This window comes from Leptosomus discolor, chromosome 8 (genome assembly GCF_034619465.1).
Source record: "Leptosomus discolor isolate bLepDis1 chromosome 8, bLepDis1.hap2, whole genome shotgun sequence".
Classification (NCBI taxonomy): Eukaryota; Metazoa; Chordata; class Aves; order Leptosomiformes; family Leptosomidae; genus Leptosomus; species Leptosomus discolor.
This window is the reverse complement of record NC_141398.1, coordinates 5126236-5143897: the sequence shown is the minus strand read 5'-3', so window position 1 is coordinate 5143897 and position 17662 is coordinate 5126236. Positions and strand designations below refer to the sequence as shown.

General features: G+C 45.0%; 1 protein-coding gene across 1 annotated transcript; it reads right to left on the bottom strand.

Moving 5' to 3' along the window:
- Positions 1 to 6890: 6890 nt before the first annotated feature.
- On the bottom strand, positions 6891 to 16591 carry MSANTD3 (Myb/SANT DNA binding domain containing 3). Its single transcript, XM_086469046.1, has 3 exons — positions 16397 to 16591; positions 11012 to 11457; positions 6891 to 8590 (listed from the first exon to the last, which is right to left on the bottom strand). The coding sequence occupies exons 2-3, from the start codon at positions 11424 to 11426 to the stop codon at positions 8181 to 8183; spliced, it is 825 nt and encodes a 274-aa protein (XP_086325172.1). The 5' UTR covers positions 11427 to 11457; positions 16397 to 16591; the 3' UTR covers positions 6891 to 8180.
- Between the last annotated feature and the right edge of the window lie 1071 nt (positions 16592 to 17662).

Below are 17662 nucleotides of genomic sequence, written 5' to 3'. Positions count from 1 at the left end.
TTTAACCTGCCCCATGATTTGGAAGATGTTATTGTATAACAATTTAAAAAATCAATTGCTTACCACCCAGAGCTGTTTTCACAGATCACCAAAGTAACTCACTGCCGTTACGATGTCCGTACTTGTGTTTTGTGACAAGGTGTGCGCTTGAGTTTGCTGTGCCGTGGGGCTTGAGCCGCTTATGTCCATGCTGTGTGTAAGAGAACGGCTTAAGTTTAAGCCAGTCTGTTCCCAAGCCTGATAGTCTCCGCCTGGCTCCCTGAGAGCGCACTCATGCTGGATTTACAGAAGCAGCGTTGGTAGCTGTGGCATTTGGGCCAGAAGGAGAGCAGAGACCTACACTTATCTATCAAGCCCACGGCAACGGGTAGAGAAATGTATTGGCTTCAGCGGGACTGTGGAAGTATAACCTGGAAGCAAGCAATTAATTTATCAATCTACTAGAGGAGTAAAAGCAAGATTTACCCCAGAAGACAGTGTTGTAATTGGCTGAGACGAAGTACCATTGCGATCGTTTATTGATTATACCTCTAAATTTGCCACCTTTTCGGTGTGACAAGGCACCTCAGTGACCCCGTTAGCAACGATGGTTGTTCCTGCTGGCCCAAGCCCCTCATTTCTTATCCAAATTCATCCACCATGGCTGATTTGGTGATCAGTAAAGATGCACGGAGTCAGCACCAGACAACTTGAGAAGGTGAGCCCCTCGCCATGGTGTGACCAGCACCACCGCATGGCTGAGTGCATCCCAGTAGGATGCATCCCCAGTGCATCCCCAAGCGGAACAGGACAAAACCAGTGTGGGAAGTCTTCTTCAAGTGCTCTCAGCCACCAACGGAGTGCAACGTAAAGGCCAGCTTAGCCTCAGACCCTCCTGCAAGCCAATAATTGAAAGCCAAACAAGTGCATTTTGGAAACTACTGTTGCTTTATTTGGAAAGGAGCTCTCATTACACCTCGTCTGAGATGGAAAGTTGGCGGTAAGGCAATATTTGGATTGGACATGATTGTTCCTTAGGCAGAGACTGAACCTCTCTATTGGGTCAGCACTGATAACTCCCCGCCTGCCAAAACTTCTGCTCTGGTTTAAATACCAAAACCATCCAATCACCTCCCTAATTTGTACTTTTCAGAGTCTCAGTATGTCAGAGCATTTACAAGACCTTTTTCAGATAAATGGGATCTATCATGTGTGTCAGTTCAGACTTGGTACTGTCTGCCGGCTTGGTATTCAAAAGTTATAAAGCCATATGGCTCATCGGGTTGAAGGACGGTTCTGTGGGAACACACGGGTGTCTAATAGAGCAGAACAATTTGTAGCAAAGCTTCGGTGAGCGTAACAGGTCAAAATTTCAAAACTCCACAATTAAACAGAAGCGGGATTTTTTTTCCCCTCACGTTACACTGTGATACAGAATGCGTGGCAGGAATTTATATGGGCGGTTCAGCTGGTCCGTTTGTGGCTTAGTACATAATTTCAGGGTGTAATTCCAAGAAAAGGGAAGGGATTTGTATGCGACCAAATAACGGACAGACTTTGTGCAGCTTATGTGTCACCTCATTAGTGACATATAAATAATAAATTACTCCTAAAATGGTGTATAATGCCAGTTTCAGATTCCGGGCTGTCTAAGAACAGCCTCTTATATCTGAGAAGAAATATCTGAAGACTTGTGGAATACAATCACTCTCAAGTTGTGCCGAATACAAACCTACTTCTACTCTCTTGCCAAACAAATTTGATTAATGAGGTGCTCTAACATTTGGTCAGACACTGAAGCACACACATATTCTGCAGCTGAACTGAATAACAAAAGGAACACAAACAATTTCAATGAACATTTAAAAAGCCCCACATAAATTACATAAGGACGATCTAAAAAATCTATCTTGCTTTATTTCTGTTACATTAGAAAGTTATTTCCTTAAATATATAGATGTGTAACTTTTTATCTAGCCAGCCCTTCATCAGGAAGGCAACGGATTGTTTCTAGCTATTTTGACTGCTTAATTCTTTTTTTTTTTTTCCTTTTGTTTTTGTCCTCTGGCTGCTTTGACAGATTGGGAAATCTAGACTAGGATGAATTAGAAGATTCGGCAAAAATACTTCTTGATTCTTACTGTTAAAGAGGTTGTCCGTCCAGTGAGATGCATCCACACACCCTCGTGAATATAAGTTTTAGAACCCACCGCCATGCAGTGGACAACCTTCGCCTTTTCCTTGCTGTATACCCCGTGCCATTTGGCAGGCTGCGTGCCGGATGAGTCTCCCGAGCCTTCCCGCAGCACACGGCACGCACGGCTGGACACCGCAGCCTCAGAGAAGCGTCCAACTTCGGTTTAGCGAAGAGCGAGGCCTAGTAACTCCGGCGGGATTCCTACTTGACACGGTTCCTGTTCTTACTGTCAGGCACTTGGAGCTGTGAAGGGGCTGACAGAGGTGTCCGGCCTCAAAGGAAGGAGTGATCCAGGAAGGTGCAGACCACGCAGGGAATTGTTTGGCCTACGTGACAGCGCTACCTCTTGGGACGGCTAAGAGCTGTCTTCACTTCTGACTCGCTCTGAAAACCATACCGGCCTCCTTTTTTGCTTTTGCCTTTGTGAGTTTTTTGTTTGTTCAGTGTTATTAACGTGACTGATGATGTCGTGGGATGCCTGGTCCCTTCACCAGCAGAACAGCAAAATGTTCAGAGCCACAGCTAGTACTTCTCTTTCTTATTGCTCTTGTTTTAGGCCCAGGAATCTGTCCACATCTCTAGGTGCAACTTCTTTACATATCACAGAACCAAGCTGGTTTCTGTAATTCCATCACCAAAAAAAATATTTAAAAAATAAGACATCTAAGAGGCAAAGCCCCTTGTAAATCAGCAGCAGAGAAGTTAATCTGTGATACCAGAGAGTTCACTGCTTGCTTTCACTGTAAAAATATCTTATTCTTATAGACGGCAACAAATTGTCTTTCTTTTCATCAAATGTACAGAGCTGTTAATAATATTTTAAAATTACATTAACAGTCGCTGCAGATTATCCTATCATCTTGTTACTTGGTTTATTTTATTAACCTAAATTTATTAATTTTAGTACCCATTAGTACTTAATTTGCATGGAAACTTTTTTGAGTATCTATCTAGAGACGAAGTTCAGGAAGAGTGGTGATGTGTGAGTTTAGAGTCAGCTGCTTCGAGAACAAACAGAAAAAGAATGCAAAAAGACAGGCAATTATGACAATGACTAAGATGTATCGATCTTATAAAAATAGCTTTGAGCAAGCTCGCTCAAAATATGAAACCCTAGGACTACTTGTCAGGGACTTTACTTGCCTGGAAAAAAAACCTGAATTAAATGTTATTTTAAGATTTAAGTGTAATTCTACCCCAAAATTCTACCCTACCCCCAAAGTAGCAACACATAAACATGTAGCAGTTTATTGTTTCAATGGCATCATGAGAAAAATACCTGAAAATATGCTACTGCAGGGATGTGGGGTTGTACAGACTGCGACCATAGAGATTCGGAATGAAGTTGGAAGCATTACAATGCAAGTGGGGAAGAAGGAAGAGGACACATTGTAAAAGCCACTGTAGCCATAACCAGAAAAAAAAAAAAAAAAAAATAAAAAAATTCTGCAACAGATCATTGAAAAACACCTGTGTAATCATACAAATCCTTGGGAGACTGCTAAAACTTGGTATTGGAAACACAGGAAAATAAATTATCATTAAATAAAATTCAGGACAACATCCTCAGCTGCGCTAGATGTGGTGTAACTCAGGAAAGGGCAGCCCTGAGCCACCCTTCCTTTCCCTGGTCACAGGGACTATTCCAACCCTGCACCAGCTGCGCTTGCTCCGGCAGGCCCTCTCCTCTGAGCCAGGGCTGGCCAGGAGGGCTTTCAGCCCCGGCTAAACACATCTCTGCGGCGTAGGAAGGAGCACCACGGAGAGGATTCGTGGCAAGCAGCAAGATCCCTTGCTCCTGGGACAGAGCAGCCTGGGCCTTGAAAGAAGTAGTGTAATAGATTGCAGGTTGGGTTACTGCTTTGTCAAGAGCCTTGGTTTGAGGAAGTATCTGTGAAAATCTTCCCCCGAGACTCTTCTACTACCTAGAAGGAAGGAAAGCCCAAACCTAACCTCTGCAGAACCCCAAGGATCTGTGAAGAATCAGTACCACGTGCACAGCTCCAGCACCCTGCATTAGCTCTGGTCCTGATGAATGACTTTGTAGTCACAGACTGTCCTCCCAGATTTAGAAGGAGCTGGAATGGAGAAAGTGCTCTTCTCTGTACAGACCTTTCCCCATACCAACCTCTCTTCAAAATCCTCTAATAGGTTTCCCAGCCTGTGAGCAGACTCCAGAATGTATGGGCAGCTGTGTAGAGAAGGGCAGCTAACCCCGCTTTCTGTGGAAGGGGAGGATGATGACTGAGGAGCACCCATTTCCTGCTGAAATGCTGTGAGACAGGCAGTCTGGGCAAGAGGAAAGAAAAACACGTATCTCTGGATGAAACCTCCTGCTCATATTACAGGTTAAAAAAACCCAGGGGGAACACAGACATAAGGAAGAAACAGAGGAGAAAAAAAAAAATCAACAAATAACAAAGTTTATACCAGATAACAAGTTAGATGATCTCCAAGAAGAGACAGCACTTGGAGCCAGGCTCCTGTCATTTTGAGGAGCATAAAGGAATTCACCACACCTGCCCTGGAAGGCCATAGTTTCTCTTCATAAGAACATGGAAGCTGAGAACAATGGCCACCACATGCCTGGTATATATTTTTTCTTAAGCAGTTAAGCAGGGATCATTTTGCCCAGCCTGTCTCTTAAGTTTATTCTTGCCAAGAATATGTATAACACATCCAGAGAAGAAGAACAAGGGTGTTCTTTTTCTTAAAACACTGCTGTATTTTATCTATGGTAAAACCTTGGGAAAATGCCTATATAGCTTGGCCAAAAGGTTAATAGGAAAACACAAATACGTGAAAGTATTTGAATGATGTAAGCTAGAGAAAAGGGAGAGGAACAAATGGATGCACTGTCTGAAATGGCTATTTTACATATAAGAAAAGTAAAACAAAAGATAAACCCTAATACCAGAGGAAGTAATTCCAAAAAAAAAAAACCAAACCAAAAACCCAAAATAAATGGTAAAAGCCACATTTCTCAATTCATTTGAACTCCACCACACCAATCACTTCATAAAGGCTTTCGATGGAGAAGCCAAAGGCTGGCAAAGAGACACATTACTTCATTTTGCTGATCTTTTCCATTTCTCTGTGTTTATCACCCAACCTTACAGCACCCAGCAGTCAACCACAGATGGGAAAGCACAAGCCTGTGTCCCCAGGAAGCCATCTGTTACCTGTACCACAAAAGCACCTTGTATCATTTGTGTAGGTGTGACATTCCCATTCTTCCTCTACACGTGTACTAGTCATTCTTTCTTTTGTATCTTCAGCTTGGCTCTTTCTAGTTTTTCTTCCGTGATCTTCTTTCTTTTAAATAGAAGCTGAATTAAAAGGGTCTATTGTTCAGCCTAAGGACTCTAACTTTTGGTCTCAGACTAAGAATATATACCCAAATGCAAGGCATTGCCCACTTAGTACAGTCTGAAAACATGCATTTTTTTAAACTATTTTTTAATATAAAAATAAAACAATCTCTCATGAGCAATGGTATAACTTTCAGGGGTCAAAACTACCCTTATCTCACATTTCATGAGATTCTCCCTGGATTATTTCATACCTTTTCACAGGGTTATCTAGACCTGGATTGTCTACTCTGTTCTTGCTCTCTTCACAGTGCTGAAAATTGTCTCCATTCCTCACCTTTCGACACTTTAACATACACGGTTTCCATTTCATAGTTTCAAATTACTTTCACTTAGAAGCAGTGTGGAAGGAATCCCATCACTGGGTAAGACAAATGTCTTTCCTGTTCTTTTTTCTGGGTGGTGCCCAAACAATTGTCATAACCACTCAAATAACTGACTCATCTTCCAGACCACAGAATGCAACCTCAGGGCACAAAGGTCCTCACTCGTGCTTACTTCTTTCTTTCGCCTCTACTGTTATTGCATCTTCCAACAGCGCTTCCATTCAGCAGGAAAAAAAGCGTCCATAATGATATCCTTCTTTGGAAGTCCTGTGCTTCCTTCATACAGCCAATTTAGAAGAAAATTGAGTTTGCTTTCAAAAAGATCTGTCTTCAGATTTCATCCATGGCCTATTTTTTTTTTGATCTTGCAGCAGCTCTGCGAATTTTTTGTCGCTGTCATGTAAGTTGTAACAACTCACTCCCATCGCGATCGCTGGTGTTAGCACGTTGAAGGGAGCAACGCGTGTACCACGGAGTGAACCGCAGCGAGGACTGCGGCTGAGAAGGGCAGCGCTTGCACAGATGAATCATCAGCAGGGAAAGCAGCTCAAGAACAAGAAACACACGAAAAAACCTCAAACCAAAACAAAACCAGAAGAAACTCACTCCACCAGAAGGAACATCCAGGGAAGAGGTGGGAGCGTGACTGGGAATGTACGTTTTGTAACATGCTCGAATTTGAACACGCTGCTCACGGTAGGGACTTGCCCTCACAAATCGCGATCTGAAAATACTTTATTGAATAATGCGATACTCGGGTTTTTCAATGGAAATTTATATTTTTGTTCATTTTTTTCAGTGCCTCAAATGATGGCTGTACACCTTCCTGTGAAAGAGCTTTTCACACATCAGAAGTTCTTAAGAATCTTTGCGGAGTTCTGTAGGTCATGTTTTCTTAACCCTTGCCCCACCAGACTGAACGATTGCCTGGGGAAGGATTATCTTTATTTGTGCTTTCCTACCATCTACTGTTCTGGACCCCCAAACCCTGGGGGGACCTTCACGTGAATCCGTTCACACAAATCACGTCCATCACCCCTCACTGACGGCAAAGGCAAGAAACACACCACCGTAACACACAGGACAGAACAAAACAGAACAGTGCTCCAAGACAGGAATGATTCCCTTGAACTGCATCCCACCCTACGTGAAGGAAAAGAGGGTGAGTCTCAGTCTTTTCTTCTAGCTAGGGAGAGGCTGAAATACTCCAGCTAGCTGCTACATCATCAAGTATTGCACAGGGAGACAGGGGGAGACTTTGCCAGTGGACTGGCTGGCTCGCTACATTTTGAGAGCTTGGCAAATCGTTGAAAAGCTCTTCCCCTCGGAATGACTCCAGGTGAGCAGCACACAGCCCAGCAGCAGCATGCGACCCCCCCTGTTTTGGTATTCTGCTCCAATACAAGATGGGCCTGGAAAAGAAAGGACAAGCATAATGGCTTTTGAGGAAGAAGTCACCTTCTTTCCGACTTCTTAAAGGTCAAGGCTCAAACAACTGGAGGGCCAGTCCACAACCATTCTCTCAATCAGCCAGGCAGCTGGCAAACATGACTGTTCTTCATACGCGAAGGGCTCAGTGACCACAGTGGTGCTTTTGCTACTTCCTTCATTTTCACATCTTCTATGAAAAATAAGTTATGAACTGTATTAACCAGAGACAGGGTTGTTTTTTTTTTTCCTAAGCCCCAGCATAACAATCCCACAAATACCTGTCAATCAGCTTTTGTCTCAATAGCAGAGAGCAACTCCTCCCCTTGCCTTCATTTGGGCAACAGAATCACAGAATCATACAATCATTCGGGTTGGAAAAGACCTTTGAGATCATCAAGTCCAACCATCAACCCTACTCTACCAAGTACAGCCCTAAACCATATCGCCAAGCACCACATCTAAACGACCTTTAAACACATTAAGGGATGGTAGATAGGAGGAGACAGAAATCAAAATAAACACTCTAACCTGATGTCCAAAGCTGTTGAGTTTTCTTAAGGACACCCAATGTAAGAACACCCCGAGTACCTTGAATTTCAAAAGGATGTTAGGGTATTCTGAGAGGGGAAACCACGTTCACATTTTAGAACACTGCGCATGTCCGAGAGTTAAACAAATCAGAACTACCTACAGAATGAACAATACAGTTTTCCCCTCAGTGGACTCTACCACTGTTTCCCTAAACATTAAGAGTCAAAGTGTGTTCACTACCACGCAGGCACCTATCCCGTCACTGTACATTCACATTAAAAAACCCTCTTTCCAGTGTGCGTTATCCATACATGTGCTCAGATTGACTCTCTGCCCCTCCATGTTCTAAGGTGAATTAGGAAAGGGTCTGTTAAAGGATGATACAGGCCATTCCTTTGTGATGGTCTGCAGTTTTCTCTCCCAATACATTTTCTTTTTATTTAGCACTTCCATTTTTATCCTGTGTTCTTCTTCAGCCATCTCACACTCTCTTTCGATTTGCTGTATTTTTGCCACATGCACTTCATTCATTTGGATCAACTGCAGTTGCAAAATTGACATTTGCTGGTGATGTTCTTCCTCATGCATCTTTTTCAGAGCACTTTCCTGAGATGCTTTACTTCTGTAGTTCTTATCTGCTGCTATTCTGACATCAGAACACGAAGGCTCAGGTTGGGAGGTTCCTTCACATACTGGGAAATGTACCAGCTCTTTCTCTTCATCACAAAGTTCTCTATTTGAGACAACAAATGACTCTGTAAAACATAAGAGGAAAAAGTATTATAGTATTCCCTTCTCCTCCCTCAAGAAACACGAACTTGTGATAATACCGCTATTGGTGGATGCATCTAAACCGAGCGCTTCTGGACCACAGCGCAGGAGCCACCGCATAATGCAGCTCTGTTACAGAATACCGAGGGCATAATGGGCTGAACTGAACCACCTCGGGCTGACAGACCTCCATGGCTATAACGGGAGCTCAGAAGACTAAAGTCAATGCAGACATGTATCAGTGGACACCTAAATTTAGGTGGCTGAGCCTGGTGCTGAACCTCAGTGCATCTGTTTAAGCCAAATCCGTATATGACTTGTAATATTTTTATGAAAGAGCTGAGTGTCAAGTGAAGAGCTGTTCCAACATGACTACCAAGAGACTGAGGGAATACTAGGAAGAATCCTACTGATTCCTTCCTGGTCTCTATTGTACATGTCGTAAACGCAGTGGTGTAGATTTTTAGGAAAAAAATTACATTATTCTAACTTTGAAAAGGTTCTGCCAGTTCTTCTGAAATAGAGGGGACTACTCATGGAATAAAATAGTTACCGCTGCAAATAAGAGTCTCAAAATACAAATCCTGATGGCTACTTATAGTAAACACAATTATGAAAGAGGCATTGTATGGATATTACCTAACAAGGTAGTTACTGTTGTCTTTTGAGCAAGGAGAGTTTCTATGTGTGATCCTGACGTAGTAAAGTTTGCAAGAAACCACTGTAGCCACCCTCCCTTCTGGTATTGGGTTATTCCTTCTGTGTCTGCTTGCCAAACAAAGAAGGCGGCAGTGCTGAACTTTTTCAGAAAAGCCATTCTTCAATGTGGAATGCAGTGTGAAATGTGGCTCTACCTACTCTTTTCAGTCCTTGAAAGCAAAGGAGGAAAGACCTACAGGGAACTCTTGCAGCAGACAATTGTGTATCAATTTGCTGCTAGTGGCTTTTTTTTTTTTTTTTTTTTTAATGCTCAGACAACCTTTTCCCAGCAAATGATGCTTTATAAAGGATCAAAATATCTTGGGACTGTTCTCTGGAAAGCCAGCATTATAGCTACTGTCATGCTTGCCACAAAGTAGCAGAAATGTCAAAAACTGATGAAAAAAAATTGAGTAAAACCTCTGTTTAACTCCTGGGGGCTGTAATGGGTTGTCATGGCAAGGTTTTGGTAGCAAGGGCGTTACAGGGATGGCTTTTGTGAGAAGCTGCTAGAAGTTTCCCCTATGTCTCATACAGCCAGTGCCAGCTGGCTTTAAGATGTACCCGCCGCTGGCCAAGGCTGAGCCCATCAGCGATGGTGGTAGCACCCCTGGGATAACGTGTTTAAGAAGGGGAAAAGTTATCGTGCAGCAGCAATTGCAGCAAGAGAGAGGAGTGAGGATATGCGAGAGAAAACATTTTCTGCAGATGCCAAGGCCAGTGAAGAAGGAGGGGGAGGAGGTGCTGCAGGTGCCGGTGGCCTGTGGTGAAGACCACGGTGAGGCAGGCTGTCCCCCTGCAGCCCATGGGCGGTGGAGCAGATGACTGCCTACACCCCATGGAGGGCCCCACGTCAGAGTAGGTGGATGACTGAAGGAAGCTGTGACCCCGTGGGAAGCCTGCACCGGAGCAGGCTCCTGGCAGGGCCTGTGGCCCGTGGAGAGAGAGCAGCCCATGCTGGAGCAGGTTTGCTGCTGGTGACCCCATGGGGGGACCCACATGGGAGCAGTTGGTTCCTGAAGGACTGCACCCCATGGAGGAGACCCACATTGGAGCAGTTCATGAAGAACTGAACCCGTGGGAGGACGCACGTTGGAGAAGTCATGGAAGACTTTCTTCCGTGAGGGGGACCCCACATTGGAGCAGGGGAAGAGTGTGAGGAGACCTCCCCCTGAGGAGGAAGGAGCGGCAGAAACAACGTGCGATGAACTGACCACAACCCCGTCTCTGCGCACCCCTCGGGAGGAGGAGGGAGAGAGAACTGGGAACAAAGTTAAGCCCAGGAAAGAAGGGAGGGATGAGGGGAAGGTGTTTTAAGATTTGGCTTTATTTCTCCTTACTCCTCTCTCAGTTAATTGGTAATAAATCACATTTTTCCCAAGTCGAGTCTGTTTTGCCCATGACAGTAAATGTTGAGTGATCTCCCTGTCCTTATCTCGACCCCACAAGCCTGTTATATTTTTCTCTCCTCTGCTCAGTTGAGGAGGGAGAGAGTGATAGAACGGCTTTGGTGGGCACCTGCCATCCAGCTGGGGTCAAACCACCACAGGGGCCCAGGGAAATACACAGTCTCATAATATCATAGCTCTGAAATGACTTTTCTATAACCAGCAGTCTCAGCTAAGTGGAGAGATTTAGACTTCTGAGTCACTGGCAAAATCACATACAAAACAACACTACTTGCATCATTACAGTAACATTTATACCTTGACTAGAAGCATCAGGCTGATATTCAGAATCTTCTTCTGGTGGGCTCTGCAAAAAGTACATTTGCTCAGGCATTATGCTGGCAATCTTCTCTTTCCCTATGAGGTGAGTATTTATAAGTGGACTAATACTTCTTTTTACCTTCTCCCGCCTTTCATGTGCCATTATCTTTTTTGTCCGTGCCTTGATATTTTCCCAGCATTTCTTTAACTGTTTGAAGTCTCGCAGGGATACACTGGGCTGTGAATTATATTCATGAGCTAGTGCTTGCCAGGTCCGTTGTTTCAGAGCAATAGTTCTTGCATCACTTTTTTTACATTCAAGCACGTATTTGTATTTTTCAACTAACGCAAGCAGCACACTCTTCTCCACTTCCGAGAAGTATTTAGCAGGTTTTATTATTTCGTTTTGCATTTTCTACTGTTTCTTCAAGAAGCCAAAAATCCTATGAAAACAATGTTGAAAGCAAAAAAACAACAAACAAACACAAATTAGAACTGGTTACAGCATCAGGAAACTTGTGTTTCACCAAATAACGCCTAAGTAGCTTCTGATTCCAACCCACTTTATTTTCTAGGATAGTTTGTGAGTAGTTCTAGAATACATAGGGAAACACTCAGGTGAGATGTAGCATAACTGTGTGCCATTTTCTATCGCCACTTTTGTGGCTACACAGTTCCAGAAGTACACTGTAATTAGAAAAGTCTTGCCTTTGTTACAGTTTGTCTTGATACAAAATACTCACTATTCAATTTACTTAGTAACTTGGTTTTAATAACTAGTTTTCTTATTCATTGCACTATTCATTCAATCCAGCCCTCGCCACCTTCAGGTTTAAGTCTAAAGCCACCTTCAGCAGGTTTGGGTTTCCTGTGGTACAACAAAACACCCTCTTCTACCCTTGCAGACTGCGTATGACTGACTTCTCCCCTCTCTCTACAATATTTGAAAGTTGTCCGAGAAATGATAGTAAGAAGTTCTCTTTTTAAAGCCTTCTGTGGGTTTGGCTCAGCCCTCCTCGACTGCCACCCAACAGGCAGCAGGATTACAATACTGAGAAGAGGCAAGGGTTACAAGAAGGCAGGAATTAATTACTAATTACGGAAACTAACCGCTCTGAAGGCACAGGTCCTTTGCCCTCTACTGCTGACTCGGCGTGTGTGTCACTTCCTCACGCTTGTGCTGCTGGTTACTCCCAGGAGCAAACGACCAGGCTGAAAAGTCTTGGCCTCACTCAAAGCAGTCACTGCTACCCACTCACACCACGTGAGCGACTGCCTCTCTTCTCCAGCCTTATGTATCACGGACTCAGTCAATAGGGTAGCTGAAACCATGGAATCCTTAGCCACAAAACAATGAATAAAGTAGTGAATTCCTTGAATTATTAATACCTGACTGTGCTGCAAAATGTAGGTTATTCTTTTATTCTTCCACACTACTTTGCCCATTCCTTCCCACTACTAATGGTGTAGCCCCAGCTACTTTTACATTTTGGGCAGAAACTTCTGGATAATTAAGCAGAAAAAGGGGGAGCAATGCTGTCTTAGCTCACATTTTTTCTGGCTTTAATCATAAAATTCAGAGATAGAACATAGTTAATAAGATAACTGGTTCATATTCCTAGCAGTCTAGGACTCTCCCAAAATGAATTTTCTAGTGTTTTGCCCACTATTTCCACTACTTCCCTCATAACATTACTTGAAGATGCAACAGATATCACCATCAGATTTCCCCTTTCCAATATTTTTTCCTTAACTCCACCACACTAACACTCTCTTTGTACCAACCTTGTAACTCCTTTCCTCCAACCGTCTTAATACTTACAGATATTCTCACCTCTTTCAGCGGAAAGAACTACCCACATTAACAAAGAAAGCTAACAGACAAGCTAAAAAATGAGAACCCAACTCTGACATAAGAACAGGAGCTTCCTCAAGTAGCCCATAAAACACGACAAAACCCAGCAAAACAAAGAAGAGGCGTCAAAGCACTGAGGAAGCAGCAGAACAAAGCCTAGAATGGCAAAACTGAGACAAAGTCAATCGGGGTCAGTAACAGTCTGGGTTAAGCATGTTGGCAGCAGAGCAGTTAAGTCATACCCCTCCTGAAAAAGGGGCAACAAACGCCCGGTTTGCACTTTCTGTCACCGCTCCACTGGGTAACCACTGGGCACGGCCTGACCGGACAGCCAACACTACGTGGGCCCTGGCTGGTCACGGTTCTGCTGCTCTCTGCACGGAGCTTTTGCAGCAGACAGGATTTAGGGGACACAGGGAAAGAGCCACAGGAAACCAGACTTTATTAGTTCTACTGCCTGCAGGACAGCTTGTTGATTTTTCAAGGAAGAAAAAAGGTGGAAGAAGGAAGAGAGCTGAGTGGCTGAGCGTAAGGAAGACAGTTCCTTGATCCAGCATCACACTCTATCAAGTTATTTATTACTCTCCGTGAAAAAGTAGTCACCCCACATGTTGGTGACGGGAATTCTTAAACATCTATCATCCCACAGAACAAATAAAGCCTATGTAAACAAATTTGAAAGTATCACATACCAATGCTTAAAGTATCTAGGTCTAAAAGACAGAAGAGAACATCTGCTTCAGAAGTTCCTTAAATAAAAAATGATCAAAAGGTCAGGGAATGGACATCCTAACAAAGAGTTCCTGAAAACTGGCAACCTTGCTCCATCAAACAGCTCTCAAAACATGTAAAATAAGAGAGACCTATAATGAAATGGACTCTTGTCTACTAATCTGTTCTACTGAAGTACATTCCAAACCATTGAGCTGCTTTGGAAAGCTGCTGAAATGACATTCTTAGGTCTACATATTGGTGCTTCAGCCTGTCTTAGCCTCAATTTCACCAAAGAACAGGGTGAAAAGCAGTCCCACCAACAAGCCATAAGGTCCAATAGTTTATGACCCTGAAAAACCAGGATCAGAGACCAGAGACTCTATATGATCAGAAATGGCTGATTCTGCCTTCTGCTGATGCATGTAAATCTTATTTCTAGCTTTGAGAAGGTGTGAGAATCTCAGACCAAAAAAATCATGACATGTTTGTGGTTAGAAGATCCCCTTAATTAGAAAAACAATGGATTTTAAAGAGCTTTGGAGACTAAGTTCAAAAAGCCAAACAATGATACCTGGACTTCTGGATTCCAGGTGCTAAATATTTAGCTATACAGACTGGCAGAAATCAACTGCTATCAGTAAATATTTAAAACATTTCCAAATATGACTTCATATAAATATTAACAACCTACGTACTAGGGTAAAAGCTCATCTTTCATGGACAGAGCCACAGAAAACCCTTCAGTATCACTTTCATTACGCACTACCATTTTTTACTATTATTTTTACTGTGGTAGCATCTGAGATCCCCAGTTACAAGCTCAAATACTGTACATCTAAGAACAGAATATAGATCCTACTCCGAGAAGAATACAATGTATCAGTCTTCCCTTCCCCCATACACATTCCTAACTATTTTTTCCTACACATACACACTGTACTTTCGTCCCTTCCATGAAAAAGGCAGGATTATGATCTAGGATGCATAAAAGAACTCAAGAACTGGTGAAAGCAGTTTAATGCACTTACTACACAGAAGAAAAGAGTTCTTGAAGATTCTTTTCAAGCTCCTACATGCTTAGCCTGCTTGCTTCAATACATTAAAGCCCATTTTCAATTAGGTGAACCCTAAAGCACTCTAAGATGTCAGAGAACTTAGAATACTGAGAAGCTGCAGCAAAGCACCACCATATATTTATATTCACCTGTTTTTCTTTATGCATATTAATCACCTTCTGGCAGCCCACTAGCTCCTCTGTGGAATATGAGAAAGGACTCTCACAAGCCCAAACAACTTCCATTTTGAGGCTAAAAGATCCTTCCAGGACATATGCCCAGGATATAATTTAGCATGTGCTGAAACGGAAGTGTAGAGCTCAGACAGTGAACAAGATTGATTTGGGAATGTGTAGGCACATGAGGACAGTTGCACAGTAAATTCTAAGAAACAAAGAACGGAAGGTTTCTCCCACTCTTGCAGGTGCCCAGGCTCTAAGGCACGCGTAGTAAGGAAGTACTTGATCCTAAATATCTTCTCCTGGCACAGCTCAGTTCACAACTTGCCTTAAAGAAAATCAGCATCCTTGTTCTTGCCCTCTTGCACAAACCTTTATTGCTTTAAAATAACAAAAATATATCTCAACTCCTCATTTTTACTTCGAAATGTGGTGTGGCATTCTTCTTTTAAAGACTGTAAAGGATGTGCTGTGATCTGCTGGAAGAATACCTTGAAAAAAATTACACGAGAAGCGCACATAGGTTCTACGTATCTATGTATTATTTTGCTCGCACACACCTAAACATACACCCGAAGTCCTACAGGTTGCAAAGAAGCCCATTTAAAAAAAAAACAAAAAACACCATGTTCAGGTTGGCATGTGTGAGCGTTTTCAGTCCCTGGAATATTTTTTTAGGCAAAAGAAAATGCAAAGAGAAAGTTACGGTGGAAGACTTAACCTGAATGTTAAGGCTACACTAACCAAACCCAGTTTGCTAATTGTGGTCACTTGCGGTGTGAAAACGGAATTCATTCACCAATGCCAACAGGATTACTACCAGAAATAGTTCAGTATTGAAAAAAGGAAAAACATATTTATCCAACTTAATTTGCAGGTGAACTTTTAAGCATAGTCAGTAATTAAGAGCATTGGAAATCAATCATAATTCTGTCCTTTTCATCCAGTGTTTGAGGGTGAAAGAAAGGCAGGGAGATGGAATGATCCAATCTGGTCATAAGAACAGGTTCATTTTTCATTTGAGTGACAGAACCATCAGTAAACAGCGTCCTTCTTCCCCAAATATTAGGTTTTCCTCACAGAGCTTCCATCAGAGTGTTCCAGGCCTGACCCGGTCTACCTTGAGACTTGAAATCACTAGGTAATTAGGTGCATATTACAGATATGAATGAGATCTATATGGAAATCGTGTTACGTATAATCAGATTAAAAAAGAAAAAAACCGAACTCTTTGGGTGCTTCCCCCCCCTGTTTTAATATAAATGACTAGTTGTGGATCAGCAAATGAAAAAAATAATCTATTAGTAAAAATTCACAGTACTCTGCCTAAATTTCTCCTGGCAAATTTTATATATGCATACACACAAATATATTTTTTAAAAATACATATAATATTATATTATACATACACACACAGAGAGATATCTTTTAAGCGGGTCATCCCGCTACTTATGGAGGACACCCAAAGCAGTTTGTGCAAAGAAAGGTAATGGACGCAGGTTGTTATTTTCGAACGACTGTCTGAAATTCATCCAAAAAAAAAAAAAAAAAAAAAAAAGGGCATGAACAGGAATCCTACCAGACTCTCCTGCACCCGAACTTCTCAAACATCAACTCGAGCGTGTTTTCGGTTTCCTCGCTAGCTCCTCTTCTGCTTGAACGAGAAAGGAGAGCGGGTCCCGGCTCGACAAAGGAGAACGCTCCACCCAGGGCGGGCATGCAGGCTGCGGCTGAGGCGCGGGTTCAGGGACATCTACCGTGGCAGGAGGAACGGCAAAACGGTCACGCTGTCACCCAGCACCCGCAGGGACCGCGCTCCGCGCCCTCGGCGGGGACAACCCCACCCTGCAGCGCCCCCCAGCGCCCCCCCCCCCCCCGGTTTCTCGCTTCTCATAACAAAGCGCTGCCGCCGCCGCCGCCTCCCCCCCCCCCCCCGCCCGGCCGGGCCTGCCTCCCTCACCTCCTCGCCCGCAGGTCGCCTTCAGCTCCCCGCAAACCCCGCGCTGGATTTCCACCACCACCACCAACCCCCCCCCCCCCCCCGCCCCCTCTCCACAGCACACAGGCGGCGGCCCCGCCAACGGGAAGGGGAGGGCCGGGCGGAGGGGCCCGCTGTGCCGCGGTGGAGGAACCGTCCCGGGAGGGACCTTGAGCCTTCAGGTGCGGCGGCGCTGCCCGGATGCGGGTTGGAGGGTGGGTGTATGGGGTGTGTTCTGCGGAGCGACGTGCCGACCGCCGGGAAGCGGGTGGGCAGCCCCGCCGCCCCTGAGGCGGGCCCAGCTCCCGGGCCGCACGTCGCTAGCGCGGCACCCCGCGTCTCCCTCCCGTACCCCCCGGTAAGGAGCGGGGTGGAGGGTGCCCCACCCGCCCAGCGCCGGTGCAGCGGCAGCAAACGCCAGCTCGGGCTTTACCTCCGACAGCGCCCGGCGGAGCGACGCGCGTGTGCGCCAGCGCCCCCAGCGGCGGCCGGGGGAGGCGGACCGGGACGGGGGGGGGGGGGGGGGGGCGGGCCGCGCCGTTCCTCCGCCGCGCCCCGGCCCCTCAGCCCGGCGCGGCGCTCCCGCTTCTCGTTACCGTATTGTGTGTGTGTCCCCCCTGCACCGGGCCGGGCCGGGCTCCCGCGCCCCTTCCGCGCAACAGCGTGACGCAGTTCCTGCCCGCTCGGTGCGCCCCGGGCCCCGCCGGCGGCGGCGGCGGCGGCGGTTGGGAGCGATAACGGCGGGAGGCGCGCGCGCTGGCTCTCCCTCAGCCGTCCCCGCCCCGTCCTCCGCGGTTGCCTGAGGAACAGCGGGGAGCGGCGGCGGGTCGCCCCGCCGGTGGGAAGGGAAGGGAAGGAGCCGCTGGC

Bases quoted from the DNA above. Each gene is read 5' to 3' on its own strand.
- MSANTD3 (XM_086469046.1), bottom strand. From the start codon at position 11,426: ATGCAAAACGAAATAATAAAACCTGCTAAATACTTCTCGGAAGTGGAG. The intron at 8,591-11,011 runs GTATAAATGTTA...TATGTTTTACAG, and splicing joins GCCTGATGCTTCTAGTCAAG to AGTCATTTGTTGTCTCAAAT.